This window comes from Dipodomys merriami, unplaced genomic scaffold, assembly GCF_024711535.1.
Source record: "Dipodomys merriami isolate MVZ:Mamm:240054 unplaced genomic scaffold, mDipMer1.0.p SCAF_37, whole genome shotgun sequence".
Taxonomy (NCBI): domain Eukaryota; kingdom Metazoa; phylum Chordata; class Mammalia; order Rodentia; family Heteromyidae; genus Dipodomys; species Dipodomys merriami.
In genome coordinates this window covers 2,658,489-2,677,917 of record NW_027205270.1, presented here as the reverse complement: position 1 = coordinate 2,677,917, position 19,429 = coordinate 2,658,489, and the positions used below count along the sequence as shown (strand labels likewise).

The 19,429-nt window shown below is 39.3% G+C and overlaps 1 protein-coding gene across 3 annotated transcripts; it reads left to right on the top strand.

Annotated features, from left to right (window-relative positions):
* Positions 1-9,501: 9,501 nt before the first annotated feature.
* Positions 9,502-19,374, top strand: Tprkb (TP53RK binding protein). 3 transcript variants are annotated; one of them, XM_069988998.1, is made up of 5 exons: positions 9,502-9,740; positions 13,707-13,866; positions 15,701-15,823; positions 18,124-18,300; positions 19,091-19,374. In XM_069988998.1, exons 2-5 carry the CDS (start codon positions 13,726-13,728, stop codon positions 19,175-19,177), a joined length of 528 nt encoding a protein of 175 aa, XP_069845099.1. In that variant the 5' UTR covers positions 9,502-9,740; positions 13,707-13,725; the 3' UTR covers positions 19,178-19,374. The 3 variants fall into 3 exon arrangements, with proteins under 3 accessions (XP_069845099.1, XP_069845098.1, XP_069845100.1); XM_069988997.1 differs by having other exon boundaries at positions 13,704-13,866; XM_069988999.1 differs by having other exon boundaries at positions 9,512-9,591.
* Positions 19,375-19,429: the final 55 nt, after the last annotated feature.

The window sequence follows — 19,429 nt, the reverse complement described above, 5'->3', positions numbered from 1 at the left end:
CCCTGAGTTCAGGCCCAGGACCAGCACAAAAACGTGGAGGGGGGGAAAATGTCAGTAGTATGTTTAGGCTTTTATTATCTACATAAGTTAAAATAGATAGTTTAAAATTCAACCCTGATTATCATTTCTCAAAGTATTTTTGTATTACCTTCTGGTATTTGATTTCCATTGTGTAAATCATATGCCACCTCTTGATTTGTCAATTTGTAGTACTATCTGCTGACAGATTTCTACTATGGTAGATTAGGAGTTAGTTCATTCATGATATGTATGTACACTATACCATGGTTGTCTTCCAGCTTTTTAAAAAATCAGTATTAGGAATTCGTGTTACTAAGTAAAATACTATTCATTATGAGTCATAGTGTATCATGGTTGTGTTTCATTGCTAATATCCCCCTTTTCACTCATTTTTTTCCCTTCATCTTGTTTTCCCCTCTTCCTGTGGTTCTATCACTGATTATCTCCTATATCTCTAATGACATAAAATCTCATTTCTAGAGCCTTTTAATCTGTTGGTACAACATCAGTTTACTAGAGCTGCCACAGCTGAGTTGCACGGACTAGGTGGCTTAAATAACATTTCTTTTTCACACTTCTAGAGTCAGAAGATTAAAGTGACCGCTAAAATTGTTTTTGGTTTTCCTCTAAAGTTTCTCTTATACATGGCTGACGTGTGTGTGTGTGTGTGTGTGTGTGTGTGTGTGTGTGTGTGTGTGTGTGTGTGTGTGTGTGTGTGTGTGTGTGTGTGTGTGTGTGTGTGTGTGTGTGTGTGTGTGTGTGTGTGTGTGTGTGTATACTAGCACATGGAAGTATTGAATCCAGGGCCTTCCAATGCTAGACAAATGTTGTGCTGACTGGGGACCTGCATCCTCAGTCATATTGATGAGGGCCAACCCTTGTGTTACCATTTTCATTTATTTAACTCTTTTAAAACTCCTACGTTTTTATATTCAAGGGCAGTTACATTCTCAAATGCTAGGTGTTAAAACATCAAAACAAGAATTTTGAAGGAATACAACTTAGCTTGTGAGACCTACATTCTCTAGACCAGGGGCATAGCTTCTGTTTTAGGATTTCCATTCCTCTTTATCCTGTTGATTTCTGAGCCCTTTATTTTGTATCTGGAATCCCATAGTTGCTGCTTTCATGGTTTACTTCCCTATATGGTGGAATATCCTTTCAGTACCTTTCAAGGGAGAATGGGATGTAATTTTTTTGACTTGGATAACTGAAATGGGTTTATTTTACTTTTTCTCTACATTGATAGTTTCATTAACTATCGGATTGCAGGTAGGCACTTTTTTTTTTCAGATAGGGGGTAGGTTTATTCAGTAGAACTGCTGGACCAGGCAAGGTTGGCACTCCACATGGCTGGGAAAGGCCTGGGAATGAGAGAGAGCTGGGAAAGAGAGGAAAGAGAGAAAGAGCTAGAAAAGAGCAGAGAGAGAGCAGAAAAGAACAGAGAGAGAGAGAGAGCTAGAAAAGAACAGCAAGAGAGAGCCTCTGGGCCTGGGCTAAGGCCTTATCTAGGGTATGGGGGGGGGGAGGTATGGCCACATCAAATTCAGAGGTGACCTCAGAGGATGCAGATGTGACCTCTTCCAGGTGTGCCAGTTGCCTAGGTAACGCAGGTACTGGGTGGAGACTTTGCTGCGAGGAGGGTGGAATCTGCTGGCCATCTAGGAGCGGACCTTACATTCCAGCCTTTTAATAATCATGAAATAGGGCGCTTTTAAACATATCCATTGTTATTGATTTTATTGCTGCTTTTGAAATTCTAGGCTGTTACGATTCCAGAGCTTTTATTGTGACATGTAATTTTTCCCTTGAAGTTTTAGGATCCTCTTTATCTTGGGTTTCTTGATATATTTTCTTTAGCCCTTACCCCCACACATTTTTTATTATTTGTTTTGGTGTTTTGTTCTTTGATAGTGGTACTAGGACTTGAAGGCCTTATGCTTGAGCTTGGCTTTTTTCCTCACAGCTGGTGCTCTACTATTTGAGCCACATCTCCACTTCCTAGTTTTTAATTAATAATTTAGTGAGCTCTTTCAGTCTGGCAAGTTTTGAGAAATTTTCATTTTATATAATTTTCTTTCCAAGGAACTTCTAGCTGGGTAGTGGATTTTCTGAAATATACCTCTAAATTCATTGTATTTTTTTTCTCTTATTTTCTACTTCTTACTCTAATTTTTTTTCTGCTTTATTTTTCTGATAATGTCTTCCCACTCACCCCAGTGGGGGACTAGAGATTGAACTCAGAGCCTTAGGCATGCACTATACCACTGGGGTAAGCCTCTAACCCTCCCTCCTACACACACACATCCCAAGGGACCCTACTGCCTCAGCTTCCTGAGTAGTTAAGACTAAAATGCGTACCACCATGCCCAGCTCTCTACTTTTAATTTCTTTTTTTTTAATTTAATTTTATTTTATTTTATTTGAGAACATACTGTACAGAGGGTTTACAATTACATGGGCAGGATAATGCATACATTTCTTACCAAGCATTGCAGCCTCCTCCTTTGTTTACCCTTCACCTCCCTTCCCAGCCTCCCCCCTCCCCTCTACTTTTAATTTCTAAGAGCTGTTATTTGTTTAATGAATATGTATTATGTTTGTTGAATGTTGCCAGTTTAAAGTTTATTCTTCCTCTCCATCAGATTTCTTTCTTCAGAAACTTTACTGACATTTTTCATCTTCCATTTGTCATCTCTCCAACAGCTTTGGAAATTTCATCTTTAAAAATTCCTTTACTGGGGCTAGGAAGGTGGCTCAGTGGTAGAGTACTTGCCTTGCATGCATGAGGCCCTGGGTTCGATTCCTCAGCACCACATAGGCAGAAAAAGCCAGAAGTGGCACTGTGGCTCAAGTGGTAGAGCGCTAGCCTTGAGCTGAAGAACTGAGAGACATGCCCAGGCCCAGAGTTCAGGCCACAGGACTGGCCATAAAAACAATTCCTTACTGACATTTTAATGGGTTTGGGTAGAGGTTACAGATATAGGTCTGAGAGTAAGTGTAATGTATATTTAAATTTCCAAATGAATTGCTTTGGAGGTTTATCCTCAGTCTGGCAACCTTGATTATTTTTAAATATCATGTCCCAGCAGTGTAGGCCATTGAGTGTTCTGTCATGATTTGGACCTATAATGTTACAAACACTTTACTATGAAGAAAGTCTCCATCTAGGATCCTATCGAAGCTACCTTTCCAGTGAAACTCTTAGCTCATAATTCTGTCCTAAAATCATGCTCTTTCATTATTTTCCCTTTGGAAATCTTAAGTGTCTTAAGGTTCCAGTGTCATTCCCATGTCAAGGCTTCCTATATCTGATTTGGAGCTAACTTTTACTTTTACTGCATTCTAGTCTTTTCCTGAGTATATTGGGCTATACATGTTTATGCCTTATTTTGTTTGTTTGACTGTAATATCTCTTGTTGTCTCAGTGAATCTCCTTCATTGCATATGCCACATCTTTTTTTTTTTTTTTTTTTGGTCAGTCGTGGGGCTTGAACTCTGGGCCTGAGCACTGTCCCTCAGCTCTTCAGCTCAAGGCGAGCATTCTACCACTTGAGCTACAGCACCACTTCCGGTTTTCTGGTAGTTTTATTGGAGATAAGAGTTTCATGGACTTTCCTGCCCAGGCTGGCTTTGAACTGTGATTCTCAGATCTCAGTCTCCTGAGTAGCTAGGATTACAGGCGTGAGCCACCAGCAACCGGCTGCCACATCTTCATAAAGCCTTCTCACCCTACCCCCAAATGAATGATCCTTTTCTACAAGGTACCCATGTCATTATTTCATGCAGTTTCAGGTTTTATGCCATCATGTCAGTTCCCTTAATCTTCTCTTTGGTAACAGTACCATCTCTCTGGGCCCATATTCTGATTTCCCTGCCTTTGCCAGCAAGCCTTATTGAGATCTCCAAGCTGACTAAAATACACATTGACTCTAAGCCTGCTTGGTCTTTCAGAATCTACAAGCTTCCTTCTTGCCCTCACTTTAGAGGAAGTGCTGCACAATAGGCCATGGGATCTGGCTTTCTGAGCTACGACTGAAAAGTTGAGGTAATAAGTGTGGAAAATCATCCTCCTCTGTGGGTTGTTTTTTTTTTTACTATTGAACCACTGAAGACAGGAGGGAGCCTGGCAAGCAGATGCCCCTTGTTTTTCTGGTGGAGATGACTCTTAGCTATGATTTTTGCCTGTAAGTCTTCCAGAGGAGTTCTGTCCTGCTGAGTGAAATGCCTGCCAAAGAACCTTCATGTCTTCATGGTTCACTGGAAAACCAGTGAGGTAACACATGGCTTTTACTCAACTTCTTCCTATTTGTCTCAGAATGCTTTACTTTTCTAGAGGACCTGATAATGTATTTAAAAACCTGGCAGTCATATGTAATTGTTCAATTGTTCTACCAGGCATAGGACAGTAGATGGTACCTGATCTTTCCCAGTGATTTAACATTCTCCATTTTAAAAACAGAAATGCCTATTATACCTCAGGTATTAATTTATCAACAATTAAGGTTTCTGCCTAGCTACTCAGGAGACTGAGATCTGAGGATCTTGATTCAAAGCCAGCCAAGGCAGAAAAGTCCGTAAGACATCTCCAGTTAACAACCAGAAAACCAGAACTGGCGCTGTATCTCAGGGACAGAGCCCTGAGTTCAAGCCCCACAACTGACAAAAAAAATTTCATCTTGGGGCTTATAGTCACATGATTAGGAATAGTTTATGGAATCTGAGTGTTTTACATTATTAGTTTTTCATATAAGTGTTAAATTCATTTTAACACTCATGAGTATTTACGCAAGTCTATATATCACAGAGGAGAATGAGAGTAATATTCTTAGCAAAGTTCTTATTTAGATCTCTTGAACCCAAATCTGTATTTCCCTGTATTTGAAGATGAAGGAATCGTTTTTAACTCTGAGATAACTCTTTGTAAAAAACAGAAAATCCATCCCTTTTTAGTATATAGTTCTGAGTTTTGACAAGTATATATCAGTTGTAATCACCTCCACGACTGAAATATACAATCGTTCTCTACTCCAAATTCCTTCATAGTATTAGGCTCCAGCTCCAACTACTGATATGGTTTGTTGTCGTATTGTTTTATAATTTTGCCTTTTCTATAGTATTTAGATGGACCATGGTTTGTTTCATTTGAAACTATTGAGGTTCACCCATGTCACCAAGCAGATTAGCCAATCATTTCTTTTTGTTGCTGAATTTTAGTATTCAATGTATGGACATACCACAGTCTGCTTACTATACGTTGCAAGTTAAAGGATATTCAGGTTTAGTTACTGAATTTTGTAAAAAAGCTACTAAAAACTTTTTTTGGCATATGGATTTTAATGTTGGCATATTTTTCCCTTGAATTGCATTGCTGCCATGGGTTTAGGGTAATTTTGTGAGACTGCCAAACTTAACCAAAATGGCTATATTATTTTGCATTCCCATTTACAAGGTATGAGAGTTGTGGTTGTTCATATCTTCACCAGCACTTAGCATTATCAGTTTATTTTAGCTATTCTAATAGAAAAGATGTAGTGTTGTCTTGTTTTGTTTTTTGAGATGATCTTGCTGTATACAGTCCAGGCTAATCTCAAACTCAACAACCCTCCTGCCTCTGCCTTCCTAATGGTAGGATTACAGGCATGTACCATCATACTCCACTCGTTATTTTTAAATAATTTTAGAGACATAACAAAAATAGTAATATATTTTGTCATGTATGCCATTGCCACAAAGTAGAACATATTATCCTAGTTTCCTCATTTCCTTTGGTAACCCTTTTTTCCACCCTAGGTCCCCTAAGTAACAACTCATTTGTTTTCTGTCATTAGAGGTTAGTTTTATATAAATGGAATTTTATTTCTATGTCTATCTGTTTTTGATCAGTATTGAGAAAGTGGTTAAAGTATAGATAGTAAATTTCATTTTATTACTGAGTTGTATTCCATTGTATGGATATGACCATTGATTCACTAGTGAGTTGTTTTCAGCTTTTGTTTATCATGCTGGGGATTGAACCCAGGACTTTGTGCTTCTAGGAAAGCACTGTACCTCTTGAGCTACACACCCAGCCCTATTTCTAGCTTTCTCCTGTAATAGTACTGGGATTCAAACTCAGTGCCTTGTGTTTGCTAGGCAGATGCTCTGCCACTTGAGTCACTCAGCCCTGTTTCCAGCTTTTGATTGTTATAAAGTTGATTGTTATAAAGGAGATGCAATGAACTGAGACAAATAGATGTATTTTTAATCAACTTTTTAGGGCCCACTTATACTCTGTAAAATGCACTTTATTCTAAAGAGTATGATTTGATGAATGTGGCAAATTCATTTGCCCATGAAACATCACATCCAGATACAAAACATTGTCTTTACTCGAAAAGTTTCCGTTGGAGTCAGTGTCACTCATCTCCCAATGCCAATTAACCATTGATTTGTTATCACTGTAAAGCATATTTGTAGATCCTAAGTTTTTAACATAAAAATAGAATCCTACAACAGTGTGATTTTAGCTTGAAACAGAATCTACAGAAATGTAATTTTAGCTTATTTCCATTCTCATTGAACACAGCAATATATGAGGGTTCCAGTTATGTATCTTTGACAACCCTTTGCATTTTGTTTCAAATTTTAGTCATCATGCTCATGTAGTAATATCTAATTTTTTAAATTTGCATTTCCTCTTTACTAATACACTTTTTTTTTTTGCTTCTGCCTCAGTGTGTCCTAAAATTATCTTTCTGTGACATTGTGATCTTGGTACTCAAGATTATGACTGGTGATAAAGGATTTTTTTTTTTTTTGGCCTTTTAAGTGTGTTTTAAATGTTACCTATTCTTAATTAGGTTTGTTTTTTGAGTTTCAGTTTTCATATAATCTGGATACCAGTTCCAGAATAAATTTAAAAATTAAACAGCTTGTGAACGTATTGAAGACACACTTGAGTCTGATATAAATACAAATTTTAATTAAAATTTTGTTTTTTTGTTAAGACATTATAAAATTTTTAAAAATTCAGCCTAAGACTGTAGCATAGTGGTACAACACTTGCCTGCCGTGCCTAAGGCCCTGTTTTGGGTGTGATTCGTTGTTGTTTTTTTCCTGACTGGAGACTTGAATTCAGGGTTGGATGCTTTATATCACACTTCTAGTCCCAAAGTGATGTTTCTCAACTATCCTATTTAGAGATACAGCAACCCTGACATTCCCTCTCTTCATATCATATAACCACCTGACAGCAATGTCATTTGCCTGTCTTTCCAGCCAATGACAAGTAGTGATGAAGGGCCCCAACCATAAAGAAAATAAAAAATAATTTACAAATTAGTACAACCAGTCTGGAAGACAGTTTGGAGATTCCTCAAAAAACTACCCTCTGATACACAGAACTAGAGGGAATCAGGGAAAAACATACAACAGTGGGACCTATCAGCTGCACTGGACATTGACCAAAATGAACTAAGCCACTCAATGGCAGCGATGGGAGGGAGGGAACAAGTGGGAAAGAGGGAACAGCTGACGCTTTGCAAAACAAAAGAAATGTACATAGCACCTGATGTGGAAGAAATAACTATTGCAATGCTCATAGAACTCATAAATGTTATAGACCATGATAGACAATTTGCTCCATGAAAGAGTGTGTTTGTGACTTTAACTAAGCATCACTATCCCATAATACTGTGAAATTTGGGGAATTATGTAACCACTTAATCACAATAAAAAATTTGAAAAAAAAAAAAAAAAACTACCCTCTGATCCAGCCATACCACTCCTGAGCATCTAATCCAGAACATTAAAACTCAACATATAGTAAAACCACTTACACTGCTGTGCTGTTTACAATATCGAAGATATGGAAAGAGCCCAGGTGCTCTACAAAACGTATGAGTGGATCAAGAAAAAATGTAGTACACGTACACAATGGAACTTTAGTCATCCATTAGAATATTATGTTATTTGCAAGTAAATGGATGGACCTAGAAAAATACATGTTAAGTGAAGTGAGCCAGGCACAGAGACAAATCACATTACTTTCTCTCATGTAGTGGCTAAATATAAAACACAACTATGTGTGATAACGTATACAAGGTTCAATGCATTTGCACACAAACTTACTAAAAGAATATACGTAGGGGAGAAATCCATAGCCATAACTACTCTGGACAATTAATATGCTGTTTATCAAAAAACCAGGAAGTGGAACTGTGTTTTGGGGGTGGGCACAGGAACTAAGAGAGGAAGGGTGAGGAAACATAGTCATAATGAGGCAGGATAGCCTAGGAAAAATGAGGCATGATAAATGGATGCCAGTGATTCAAAGATTCAAGTTTAAAGCTTGCCCATCTACTTCCCTTAGGATTAAGGGAACAAAGTCACTTGGGAAATGAAGCTGGAAAACTTAAGGCCTGGTGTAGGCAACTCAAAAATACGGTATCTAGAAACTAGAGATGCTATCTTTGCTTCAAAGAGAAGCAACTGAATGCATTCTTTCCTGAGGGATGTATTTCTCGCCTAAGAATTCACAACTGCCTGACAGGATGCCAAAATACAGATTAGCCGTCCCGTTTCAAGGACAAGGATCTGTTTTACAGCAGGCAGATGTATTCTTACGTGGAAATAACACCAGGTGTAGTTAGAGCAAAGACAAAGCACCTAGCTTTGCATAACTTAAAGCTAGAACCCCTGCCTTTACCCTATAAATACCAACAGCTCAAGGAGCTGTGTCTCTCTGGGTGTCTCCTTGTGTGTGTCTGTGTCTTTGTGTCCCTATGAGAGCACCTACACTGCTGGAGTGTGCCCCTGCCCTTCTGTTTGCTTTTTTTGTCTGTTTCCTTGCTTGTTTACTTAATAAAGCCCTATCGAGTTTTCTTACCATTGTGACTTGTCCAGAAATTCTTAAGGGGGATTCTGCGAAGTCAAGAACCCTAAGTGAAGAGTTCCTATAAGTAAAGGGGAGCTTCACTAAACCTCACCACTAGCCGGTGACAATTGTAATCAATGTACAATAAGCAAAAAGTGAGCAGTAACTTGTGGGTATAGAATGGGGGAAATGGAGCAGAATGAAGAGGTGACATTGTCACTAAGCGTTGTACTCATCCTTACTGAATTGTAACCCCTTTGTACAACTAAATGGTTGTTTAAAAAATCATTTACAACCTGTTTAGCCTGAGAGCTATGATATACCCATCTCCAGTCCCCCAGGGGCAGGAGCCCAAAACCGGGGCTCCACGACCCCACCTTCCCCCCCCACCCGTGACTTCTGGGAGAGCACGAGCGAAATCAAGGCCTGACTGCCAGGAAAATAACGATGGGATGCCAGGCAGTGGGAACGAATGCGGAATTCATCTCGGAGGATTGTATTGTTCCTTTCACAAGAAGAAACAAGAACAAAGCCAAGACTAAGGCTTAAAATCCGACTTCCACTTCCGGCTTTGGCCCGTGGGCTACTTCCGCCTCCTCCGGAAGTGACGAAATAGTGCGTGTTCTCCTTGTCCGCCCCAAGACCTGGGACTTACGGAAAAGCGTCGGCGCACAGAAGGAGGGTACTAGGACCGCCCGCCTGGGTGTGGAAAGGTCTGGTGCTCGGGGCCGGAATAGTGCCCCGGAGCCAGTCTCCCCGGAAACCGGCTCTGGGAGGGCGGGGATTGCGCACTGCCCCGGAAGTGGAGGTGGAGGGCTTTGTTTCCGGGAGGGAATCTTCCTGGACGGACCGCGAGCGGAGGGTGAGTGCTGGCCGCGAGGTGGCATCCGGGCCTCGGCGGGCCGGGCTGGTGCCCTGCAGTGCTGTCAGCTTCTTTCTGCTGATACCTCCGGTCCTGTCAACTGATACTTATCTCTGCCTGTCACAGCCAGGCCCAGAAAGTGAAGGTCAAAGCATCGGCCCCCGGCGCGGGGTCAGTGGGAGGCCGAGGGCGACAGCGGCGGCCTGCGCCCGCCGTTCGGCGACTTGAGCATCGCTTGAGCCCCGGAGATTCCGTCTCGTAAAACTAGCATGGTTAGGCCCACGGTTTACTAAAGTTGAGCTCCATACTGCGAAGGAGCTCGTATAGTAGATATTTGGGCTAGACCCCTGGGTGCCATAGCAAATGAATTCTAAAGTCACGAGGAGACAGGAAGAGAGGGAAACTGCGTGTTGGGAGAAGGCCGTCACTGAAGTAGCAAAAGAGATAGGAAGCACTTAGATCGAGTACCTGGGCACCGCGACACAAAGTTAGGACTCAACGGAGCATCACAAGAACGAGATCTTGTTGCAGGAACTTGGCCTTGGATATCCTGTTAATGTTGTCACAGAAAAATAAAGACATTTTTTTAATTCTTGAAAGAAAAATTTAAGACACATTAGCCCCCCCCAAAAAAATAAGTTTAGTATAAAAGGAAAGAAAAATAGTACATAATCCAGACATAGGTACATGCACATCTAATAGCAGATGCAACCAATATTCTATTATAATGGGTAATTATGGTTAAAAAAAATTTAATGCTTTTACTTGAATGTGTGTGTTAAGTACTGGGGCTTAAACTCGGCCTGGGCACTGTGTCCCTAAGCTTTCTTTGCTCAAGGCTAGTGTTCTTAACACTAGAGCAACAGCTCCACTTCCGGCTTTTTGGTGGTTTTTGGAAATAAGAGTCTCATGAACTTTCCTGCCCAGGCCAGTTTTGAAGTGTGATCCTCAGATCTCAGCCTCCTCAGTGGGATTACAAAAGTGAGCCATCAGCACCCACCTCTTTATTTACTCTGTTTGTGTGCGCTCGTGCCAGTCCTGGAGCTTAAACTCGGGGCCTGGACACTGCCCCTTAGCTTTTGTGCTCCAGGCTAGTATTCTAGAGCCGCCACTCCACTTTTGGCTTTTTTTTTTTTGGGGGGGGGGGTGCTTAATTGGAGATCAGAATCTCAGACTTTCCTGCCCTTGTTGACTTCAAACTATAATTCTCAGAGCTCAGCTTCCTGTGTAGCCAGAATTACAAGCATGAGCCACAGGCATCCAGCTTTTATTTACTTTTTTATAAGTGTTACCTTTTGATCTGATATCTTTATATTTTGCTTTTCTTGCTGTTTACACAATATTATCACTTGGCCCCAGAGGTTTTTAAGATTGATTTGATTATTAAGTTTAGATTATTACGACAAATATTTCAACATTTCATTCAGGTGTGGGAGTTTTTTTACTGCCAAGAGCCATTTGGGTATTTATAACCTCATTCATGGTCCATACAAAATTAACCATACAAGCCTAGCATCAATGGCTCGTACTTGTAATCCTATAATCCTATCTACTCAGGAGGCTAATATCTAGATGATCAAGGTTCAAAGCCATCCCAGGCAGAAAATTGAGAGACTCCATTTCCAATTAACCAGCAAAATGCTGGACTGAAGGCATGATTCAAGTAATAGAGCACCATCCATGACCAAAAAGTAGGCAAGTTCAAGGCCCTGATGCCAAAAAAAGAAAGAAAAAATCCAAGCAGACGCCTGACAGCAGCCAATAAGGAGCATACATGTCCCATCATGTACAAGATGATTTTGTGGGCCTTACAGAACCTGAGGGCTAGAGGTTCCCTACCCTTGCAGGTTCTGCCAGATACTTTCTTCAAGATAAGTGTCTACCCTGGAGGCATATTTTTATTGGCATACTTTTTGTGCCCATGGTAATCATTTCCGAAGAGTGCCCCCACACATACACACCCAACAACACTTTAATATAGTCTTGCTCAGTTCCTTAGAGCACAGTAATTATTTGGGCAAGCAAACAAGGTCAAAGGGAGAGATCTGCTCTTTTCCCCTTTTTTTATTAAATGTGTCGGATTATTAAGGGAGTGCAAGATATAAAGCAAAGAAAACGGGTGTGTGTACTTTTATTCAAGCTATTTATTAGTACAGTATTTATTTCTGATTTTCTGGTTTCTGTTTCCCATGGTTCACTTTCCCTGACCTATCCTTACATATTGAAGGGATTACTTGTGCCTATTGGTAGAGGTTGGATAATAGGAGGGCAGAAATTTCATTGAGGGGATTACTCTTACAAGCTACTGCTGTAGATAAGAGATGGTGGCAGTGGTGTAGGAGAGAAATGCACAGATCAAGATACTGAGAAGATTAAAAACTTCAGGACTGTAGTGATTGAATGTGGGTTTGGGTAAAAGGTACCTTTCATAGTACATTTTCTGTTGCTTAATGCCACAGGTAAGTTAGAGTACATTATTAAAAGAAAATGTGTTTGTTTTGGCTAATGGATATGTTCTAGGACCCCATTTGGTGATAGATAACCTTGCTGATACAGCCCTTATGGTGTCAGAGGGCTCGTTAGGACACTTAGCCAAACTGGCTTTTATGGCCTACTCATTCTAGAGACCATCAACCCATTAATTACACGAGTCTCTAATCTCCTTATGAGGGCAAAATCTAAATTACCTCCCAGGGGTCCCAGCTGGCTCCACCTAGCAATATCTCATAATAAAAATTAAATTTCAACATGAGTTTCACAGAGGACAGAACATAGCAGCACCTAATCATGATTCTAAAGTTTCCAGCCTAAGTGAGTAAATTACACTAAAACTGGTTTGAGGGCTTCTAAGGTTTCATTTCCTCCTTGTGTTAAAAACACAAGATTTTTTTCCCTTTCTTATAGATATTTATGTTTTATTTGCTCACTATGGAAAACTCAGAACATACACATAAAAATATTCGGAATATACACACACTTTCTTTCACTAGAGAACAATATAAATCTAATAATCTCACTACTTAAGATGGATGGCTATATATATTTTGGTGTGTTTTTCACATACCTTTGTGTGTGTGTGTGTGTGTGTGTGTGTGTGTGTGTGTGTGTGTGTGTGTGTGTGTGTGTGTGTGTGTGTGTGTGTGTGTGTGTGTGTGTGTGTTCCAGTCCTGTGCCTGAGCTTTTGTGCTCAAGGCTAGTGTCCTAACCCTTTGAGCCACAGCACTAGTTCTGGCTCTTTGGGTAATTAATTGAAAATAAGAGTCATGGACTTTCCTGCTCAGGCTGGCTTTGAACTGCAGTCCTCAGATCTCAGCCTCCTGTGTAGCTAGGATTATAGATGTAAGCCTCTGATACCTACCTTTGTGCATTTTTATGAGGTCTCATTAACAACTTAAGAAGCCTGGGCTCCATAAATTCCTGGCATTCTGCTTCTGGTTGTACAGTTGGGAAACAGCTCCTTAACCACATGTATGAGCCTCCATCTGATGATCGGGGGACTAGCTAACTCTCTTGACTTTTTCCCATGAATACAAAAGAAGTAGAAACAGCTCAGAAGGAATAGAAAGATAACATCTCATAAAGATGCCAAATGTACTTTGGAGATGGTTTTTCTAGGTTAATACTTCTAATTTTTTTTTGGGGGGGGGTGTCCAGTCGTGGTGCTGAACTCTGCCTGGGCACTGTACCTCAGCTCTTCAGCTCAAGGCGAGTGCTCTACCACTTGAGCTACACCACCACTTCCGGTTTTCTAGTGGTTTGTTGGAGATAGGAGTCTCATGCTCCCCAGGCTGGCTTTGAACTGCGATCCTCAGATCTCAGCCTCCTGAGTAGCTAGGATTACCGGTGCCCGGCAGTTCTAATATTTTTTATTAAAACTTTTCATTTGTTGGCAAGAGTATTCGTGAATTAACAAATGATAATCTTAGCTTTTGAATTAATCTTTTGGTCTTTTCTTTTTTCTAGTAGATTCCTGCTTGTCTTTGAAATGCAGTTAACACATCAACTAGACCTATTTCCTGAATGCAGGGTGACACTTCTATTATTTAAAGATGTAAAAAATGCTGGAGACTTGAGAAGAAAGGCTATGGAAAGCAACTTTGATGGCTCACTGATAAATCCTACAGTGGTAAGTACAGAATGTAAAGAATGAATTAGCTATGCAATGAATTTAAGAATATGGTAATCTGAGGGACACTAGTGGCTCATGCCTATAATCTTAGCTACTCAAGAGACTGAGATCTGAGGATCACGTTTAAAGCAGGAAAGTCTGTGAGATCCTCATCTCCAATTAACAACCAAAAAAACTGGAAGTGGAGCTGTGGCCCAAGTAGTAGAGAGTAAGTCTTGAGCAAAAGTGTTCAGGGACAGCACCCAAGCCCCTGACTTCAAGTCCCAGGATACACCCCCCCACCAGGAAAAAAAAAAAAAAAAAAAGAATCTGTTAATTATTCACAGTGTTTTTTAAGTTCATCTAAAATATTGTCATCTTCAAGTAAAAAATTCTTACCCAAGTCAGAATGGGCCGATCTTGAATTTAAGAATGAGGTGATGCAAAAGTGACCATCTCTTCCCTAGGAGTAGAGAGGGTTGAAGTCTAGCTCTGGCCCTGTTGTGGTCCAGCAGATACCCAGACTCCAGCTTCTTACCTGTCAAGTGAGAGTTTTGAACAAGACAATGTCTGTGGAGGAGGCAAAGCAAAGTGTTGAGAGCACATACTGTGGGATCACATTCCTCTGGCTTATTCCAGCTCGGCCACCTACTGTGACTGAGCAAGTCATAGCCAGCTCTTACATACTTACTCTGTCCCTAGCATTGTTCTCAGTGCTTTTTATATCCTAACTTGATGTTCAGTAATTCTGTCAAAAACTGTTATTTTCTGCTGTTAACAGACAGGACACTTAGAAACAGGGTGGAAGGATAGAGCTGGGAATTAAACCCACACATTATTGCCTCTGTTACCTTATGATTATGTGTAAATAATATTGAATTCATTGAGTAGTTGGAGGATTAAATAAAACAAAATAACTAAAATGTTCAGAGTATGGCCTTTCCCATATTAGCTTTCAATTTAGTTATTTTGATTTTTCCCCTATTTATCTTAAGTGTTGTAAAGCATTAAAATCATGTATATAGTATTGGTATATATTATATATAATTCTGTTATGATAATATAGAAAATTATATATTACATTACAGAATTATATAGATATACATAATATGTAATTATATGTAATATATTATAACTATATATTATGTAATATATAATTTTAATATGTAGGATGTACATAGACATAGACATATATATTTATATATATTTATATATATATATATATATATATATATCGTTGACCCTTGAGATGATAGTTTTGAAGATTAGTCTATAAGAATCATGATAAGAGGCTGGGAAGGTAGCTCAGTGGTAGAGTGCTTGCCTTGCATGCATGAGGCCCTGGGTTCAATTCCTCCACACCACATAAACAGAAAAAGCCAGAAGTGGCGCTGTGGCTCAAGGGGTAGAATGCTAGCCTTGAGCAAATGAAGCTCAGGGACAGTGGCCAGGCCCTGAGTTCAAGCCCCAGGACTGGGGTGGGGGGGGGGGGAGGTAGGGAAAAAGAAAGAAAGAAAAGGAAAAAAGAAAAGTATATGGAAAAAAAACCTATATATAGAATCATGATAAGGGCTGGGAATGTGGCTTAGTGGTAGATTGCTTACCTAACATGCATGAAGACTTTGAGTGCAGTTCCTCAGTACCACATAAACAAAATAACCTGGAATTGGCATATTGGCTCTGTGGTAAAACAAAAGAAATTCAGGGACACTGCCTAGGCCCTGAGTTCAAGCCCCAGGACTGGAAAAAAAAAAAAAAGAATCATGATAAAGTCAAACAACTGGACAAACTGGATGCATATTTTCAGAGTGCTTCATAACCTCTGTATAATTCTTTTTGTTTTCTTTTGTAGATTGTCGATCCATTTCAGATACTTGTAGCAGCAAATAAGGCAGTTCACCTCTACAAACTGGGAAAAATGAAGACAAAAACTCTGTCTACTGAAGTTATTTTCAACCTTTCCCCAAATAACAATGTAATATAGGATTTACTCTGTTGACCTTGTCTTAACCTTTGTGTGTGTTCTTCCATGATGGGTTGTAGACTGAGTTGCTGCAAACAGTTGTTAGCAATGAGTCAAGGTAATCATGAGCAGAGCTCTGGACACTGCCACTTGCTGGACAATAAGGTCTGTGGTCAGTTTCCATATGAATAAATGAAAGTTTAACTGAATAAATGAAAGTTTAACTAAAGTAAATGAAGCTAGTATGTCCTATGTGTCCTTACCATGTAGGGTTAGAAAGCCAAATGATAAATGTTTTGTGTGTTTACTAAAACTCCTTGAGAGTAGCATACATGTCTTTTCTATATCTAGAACTTGCTGGTATCTAGTACAGCTCTTAATATATGTTCACTTATATACCCAGTGCATGGGAAGATGCCATGTTTTTAAATTTTCATAGGAATCTTCCTTTCCTTCCCCTTCCATTCTCAGCTTCTCTACCCCCACCTTTACACCCCACCCCCTTACCCTCCTCTGTCTGTACTAGTACTGGAGGCTAGAGCTCAAGGCCTTCCTTTGAAGTACCCTGTTTTCAGATGCCCCCTCAGACCACCAGAGACCACAATCAATGTAAACAACAAAGAGTAGTTTATTGCAAGCTCAAGCTTGGTCCTCTGCGTACTCGGCAACCGGTGACGCTAAGAGGCCCTGAGCGTAAAATTAGCCCAGTATTGAACAAACAACTTTAAGGAACTTTTACATAAGAAATTACATGATTGGTTAACATTTAAAACAAGCTAAGGTGGGCAAATATGATTGGTTGACCTTTACAGAAAAATATCCTTGGTCCATAGCTTGACCACAAACGGTTATGAGTCACACCTGGACCAACAGTACGCATGGCATGTTTTGCCCTGGGCTCTGAAGAACTGGTTGGTCAGAACATTATATGGTTTTAACTGAAACTCTTAGCTCATGGTCACTCAGGGACAAAGTCACTTGGGGGCTAACACCTGCCTTAAGCAAACGCCATCTATGGCTCCAAGAATTGTGCATGGCTTTCTGTCATAAATTCCTAGCATTGGGGCTAAAGTGGGCCACGAGTTAAGTCGCAGAACTGAGATGGGGTCTTAAGTAAAATGGAATTGCTTAGGTTTTTCACCTTGTGCTCTTGTTTGGCTTTCCTGCTTAAGAGCTGCATTATACCACTTGAGCCATACTTCCAGTCCAGCATTTTGCTAATTAATTAGAAATGGAGTTTCACAGACTTTTCTTCTTGGGCTGGCTTTGAAACTCAATCCTCTAAGGCTCTGGGGTCTGAGCAGCCAGGATCACAGGTATACACCATTAGTGCTCAATTAGAAATCCTTTTTTTAGTCATAGTTATTGAAAACTTTTGTATGTGTTTTAATTTATTTTATTATCTTTAAAGAATTCTACAAAGGGGTTTCAATTCAGCATGTCAATGTATGATTTGTGATTATAAAGCATCTTGACCAGAGTCACCCTTTCCATCATTCTCCACCCCCCCACCCCCCATCTATCCCAGCTCCACCTGTCCTCTCAAGTTATCCAGTTCCATTTTCACATATGACTATATTCAGGGCTGAACTTTTGCTGATGACATTTTAGTGTTAATACTACAACCAAGTAGTATCTAGAGAAAAATTAGAAAGCTTACAATGATATGGTTTAAAATACGTACAAGAGAAAAATCCATAAAATGCAGTTGGTACGCAAATAGAATTTCCCAGTATCCACAATAAAATTTACCACATAAATATTATCTCTTAGAGATCATTTGAAATAATTCTTGATACTGTTTCTTTTCAAGCTATAGTTTTAGGGCAAAAAAGAAAACATATTTCTAAGGAGAATCAGATGAACAAGATAGAAGTTAAGATGCACTAAGATAAATGATTTAATGGGAATGTAATTCCAATCCAAAGGAACAGTAAAGAAGCCATTTTTTCTGGAGAGAGAAGAGTGTGATAGGGAGTAGCCTTTTAAAATACTAGACTATAAGGCTAAGCCAGAGAAAAATGGGATCAGACAGTAGACAAAGCCTGAATGTAGATAGAAAAGTAGGTAGGAAGTCAGGAATGTGTGGCTGGAGGGTCACCTGGTGCTGGCATGCTGAGATTCTATAGGAACAAGATGCAGGGTAAGTGGAGAGTACTTTACAGACAGTAATAGTAGATGTGGGGATGGGATTCTTGAAGGGGACAATTAGGATAAGAAAAACAGGAAGAATTTGAGGAGGAAGATGGGTCAGGAGTGTTTCAGTCATAGAAGATGTAGGTTCATTGTTTTGTTTTGTTTTTTTCCCTTAGATTTCAGAGGCTCTGAAAAAATTTGGTATCTCAGCAAATGATACTTCAGTTCTAATTGTTTACATTGAAGAAGGAGAAAAACAGATAAATCAAGAAGACCTAATCTCTCAAGTAGAAGGTCACCAGATTTCTCTGGAAAATCTTTCTGAAATAACAAATATTGCAGAGGTCAAAAAGGTTTGTAAATCCATATTTTTAGAGTGTAATATCAAGACCAATGCTGCTGCTGGTTTTTTTGAACATCTAACAGATACTAATGCAGTGTTTTTAATAACATGGAAAAGAGTTCTACATTTTTAGGAAGTGGCTGGCTGTGGTGGTACACATCTGTAATTGCAACTCTCACAGGCCGAGACAGATCAGGAGTTCAAAACAAAACCAAACAAGACTACAGAGTGAGCCCCAGTGAGCCCCTGTCTCAAAGCAAGAACAGCAGCAACAATAAATCAACCGAGCAACAAACAGACAAAAACTTAGAGGGTGCAGGTTTAATGTAAAACATAACTAGAAAATGTCATTGATAAAAAGCATCCTTTAAGAAAGTGAACCTTTAAATATCAAACTTATGTATTACATTTAGAATATAAAATGTATTATGACTTCAGTATCTAAATTGTGCTTTATGTACCTTTTTTTTTTTTCTTCTGAGTCTATGTAGCCCAGGATAGCCTTAAATTTGCTATCCTCCTGTCTCAGCCTCCTCAGTGCTGGGATGACGTCATGTAGCACTATGCTACTTTACAGTCAGCTTTTAAAATTTATATTGTGTTTTATGTCTTGAAAAATTGTCTTTTATGTTCATATGTGTACTTCAAAGGAATATTTGGCATATGTCATGAATTGTCATGTACTTTGAAATTTTTAATCATATTTATGATCTATCATTATCTCACCTGAAAATCTCACTTATGAAATTATTTGTGCATGAATCTATCAGCAAATAATAATTTATGTTTCATTTTTACAGATATATAAACTGTCTTCACAAGAAGAGAGTATCGGGACCTTATTGGATGGTATTATTTGTAGAATGTCAACAAAAGATGTTTTGTGAAATGTTTTCATTACTAACTGAAAGTTCCAGCATTAAAGAAACATTGACTCTTGTTTGGCATGCACAAGGCCCTTAATGAAAACTCAGTACCACCAGAAACAAAAGAAACATTAATTTTTCTTTCCTGATTCAAAATTAATGTATGTTGATTATAGAAAAAAAAAACCACATGGTATAAAAAAGAAAACAGAAACCTGTTCTACCTTTTTTTATTATTTTAAGAGATAACTGTTGTAAGATAAATCATTCCAG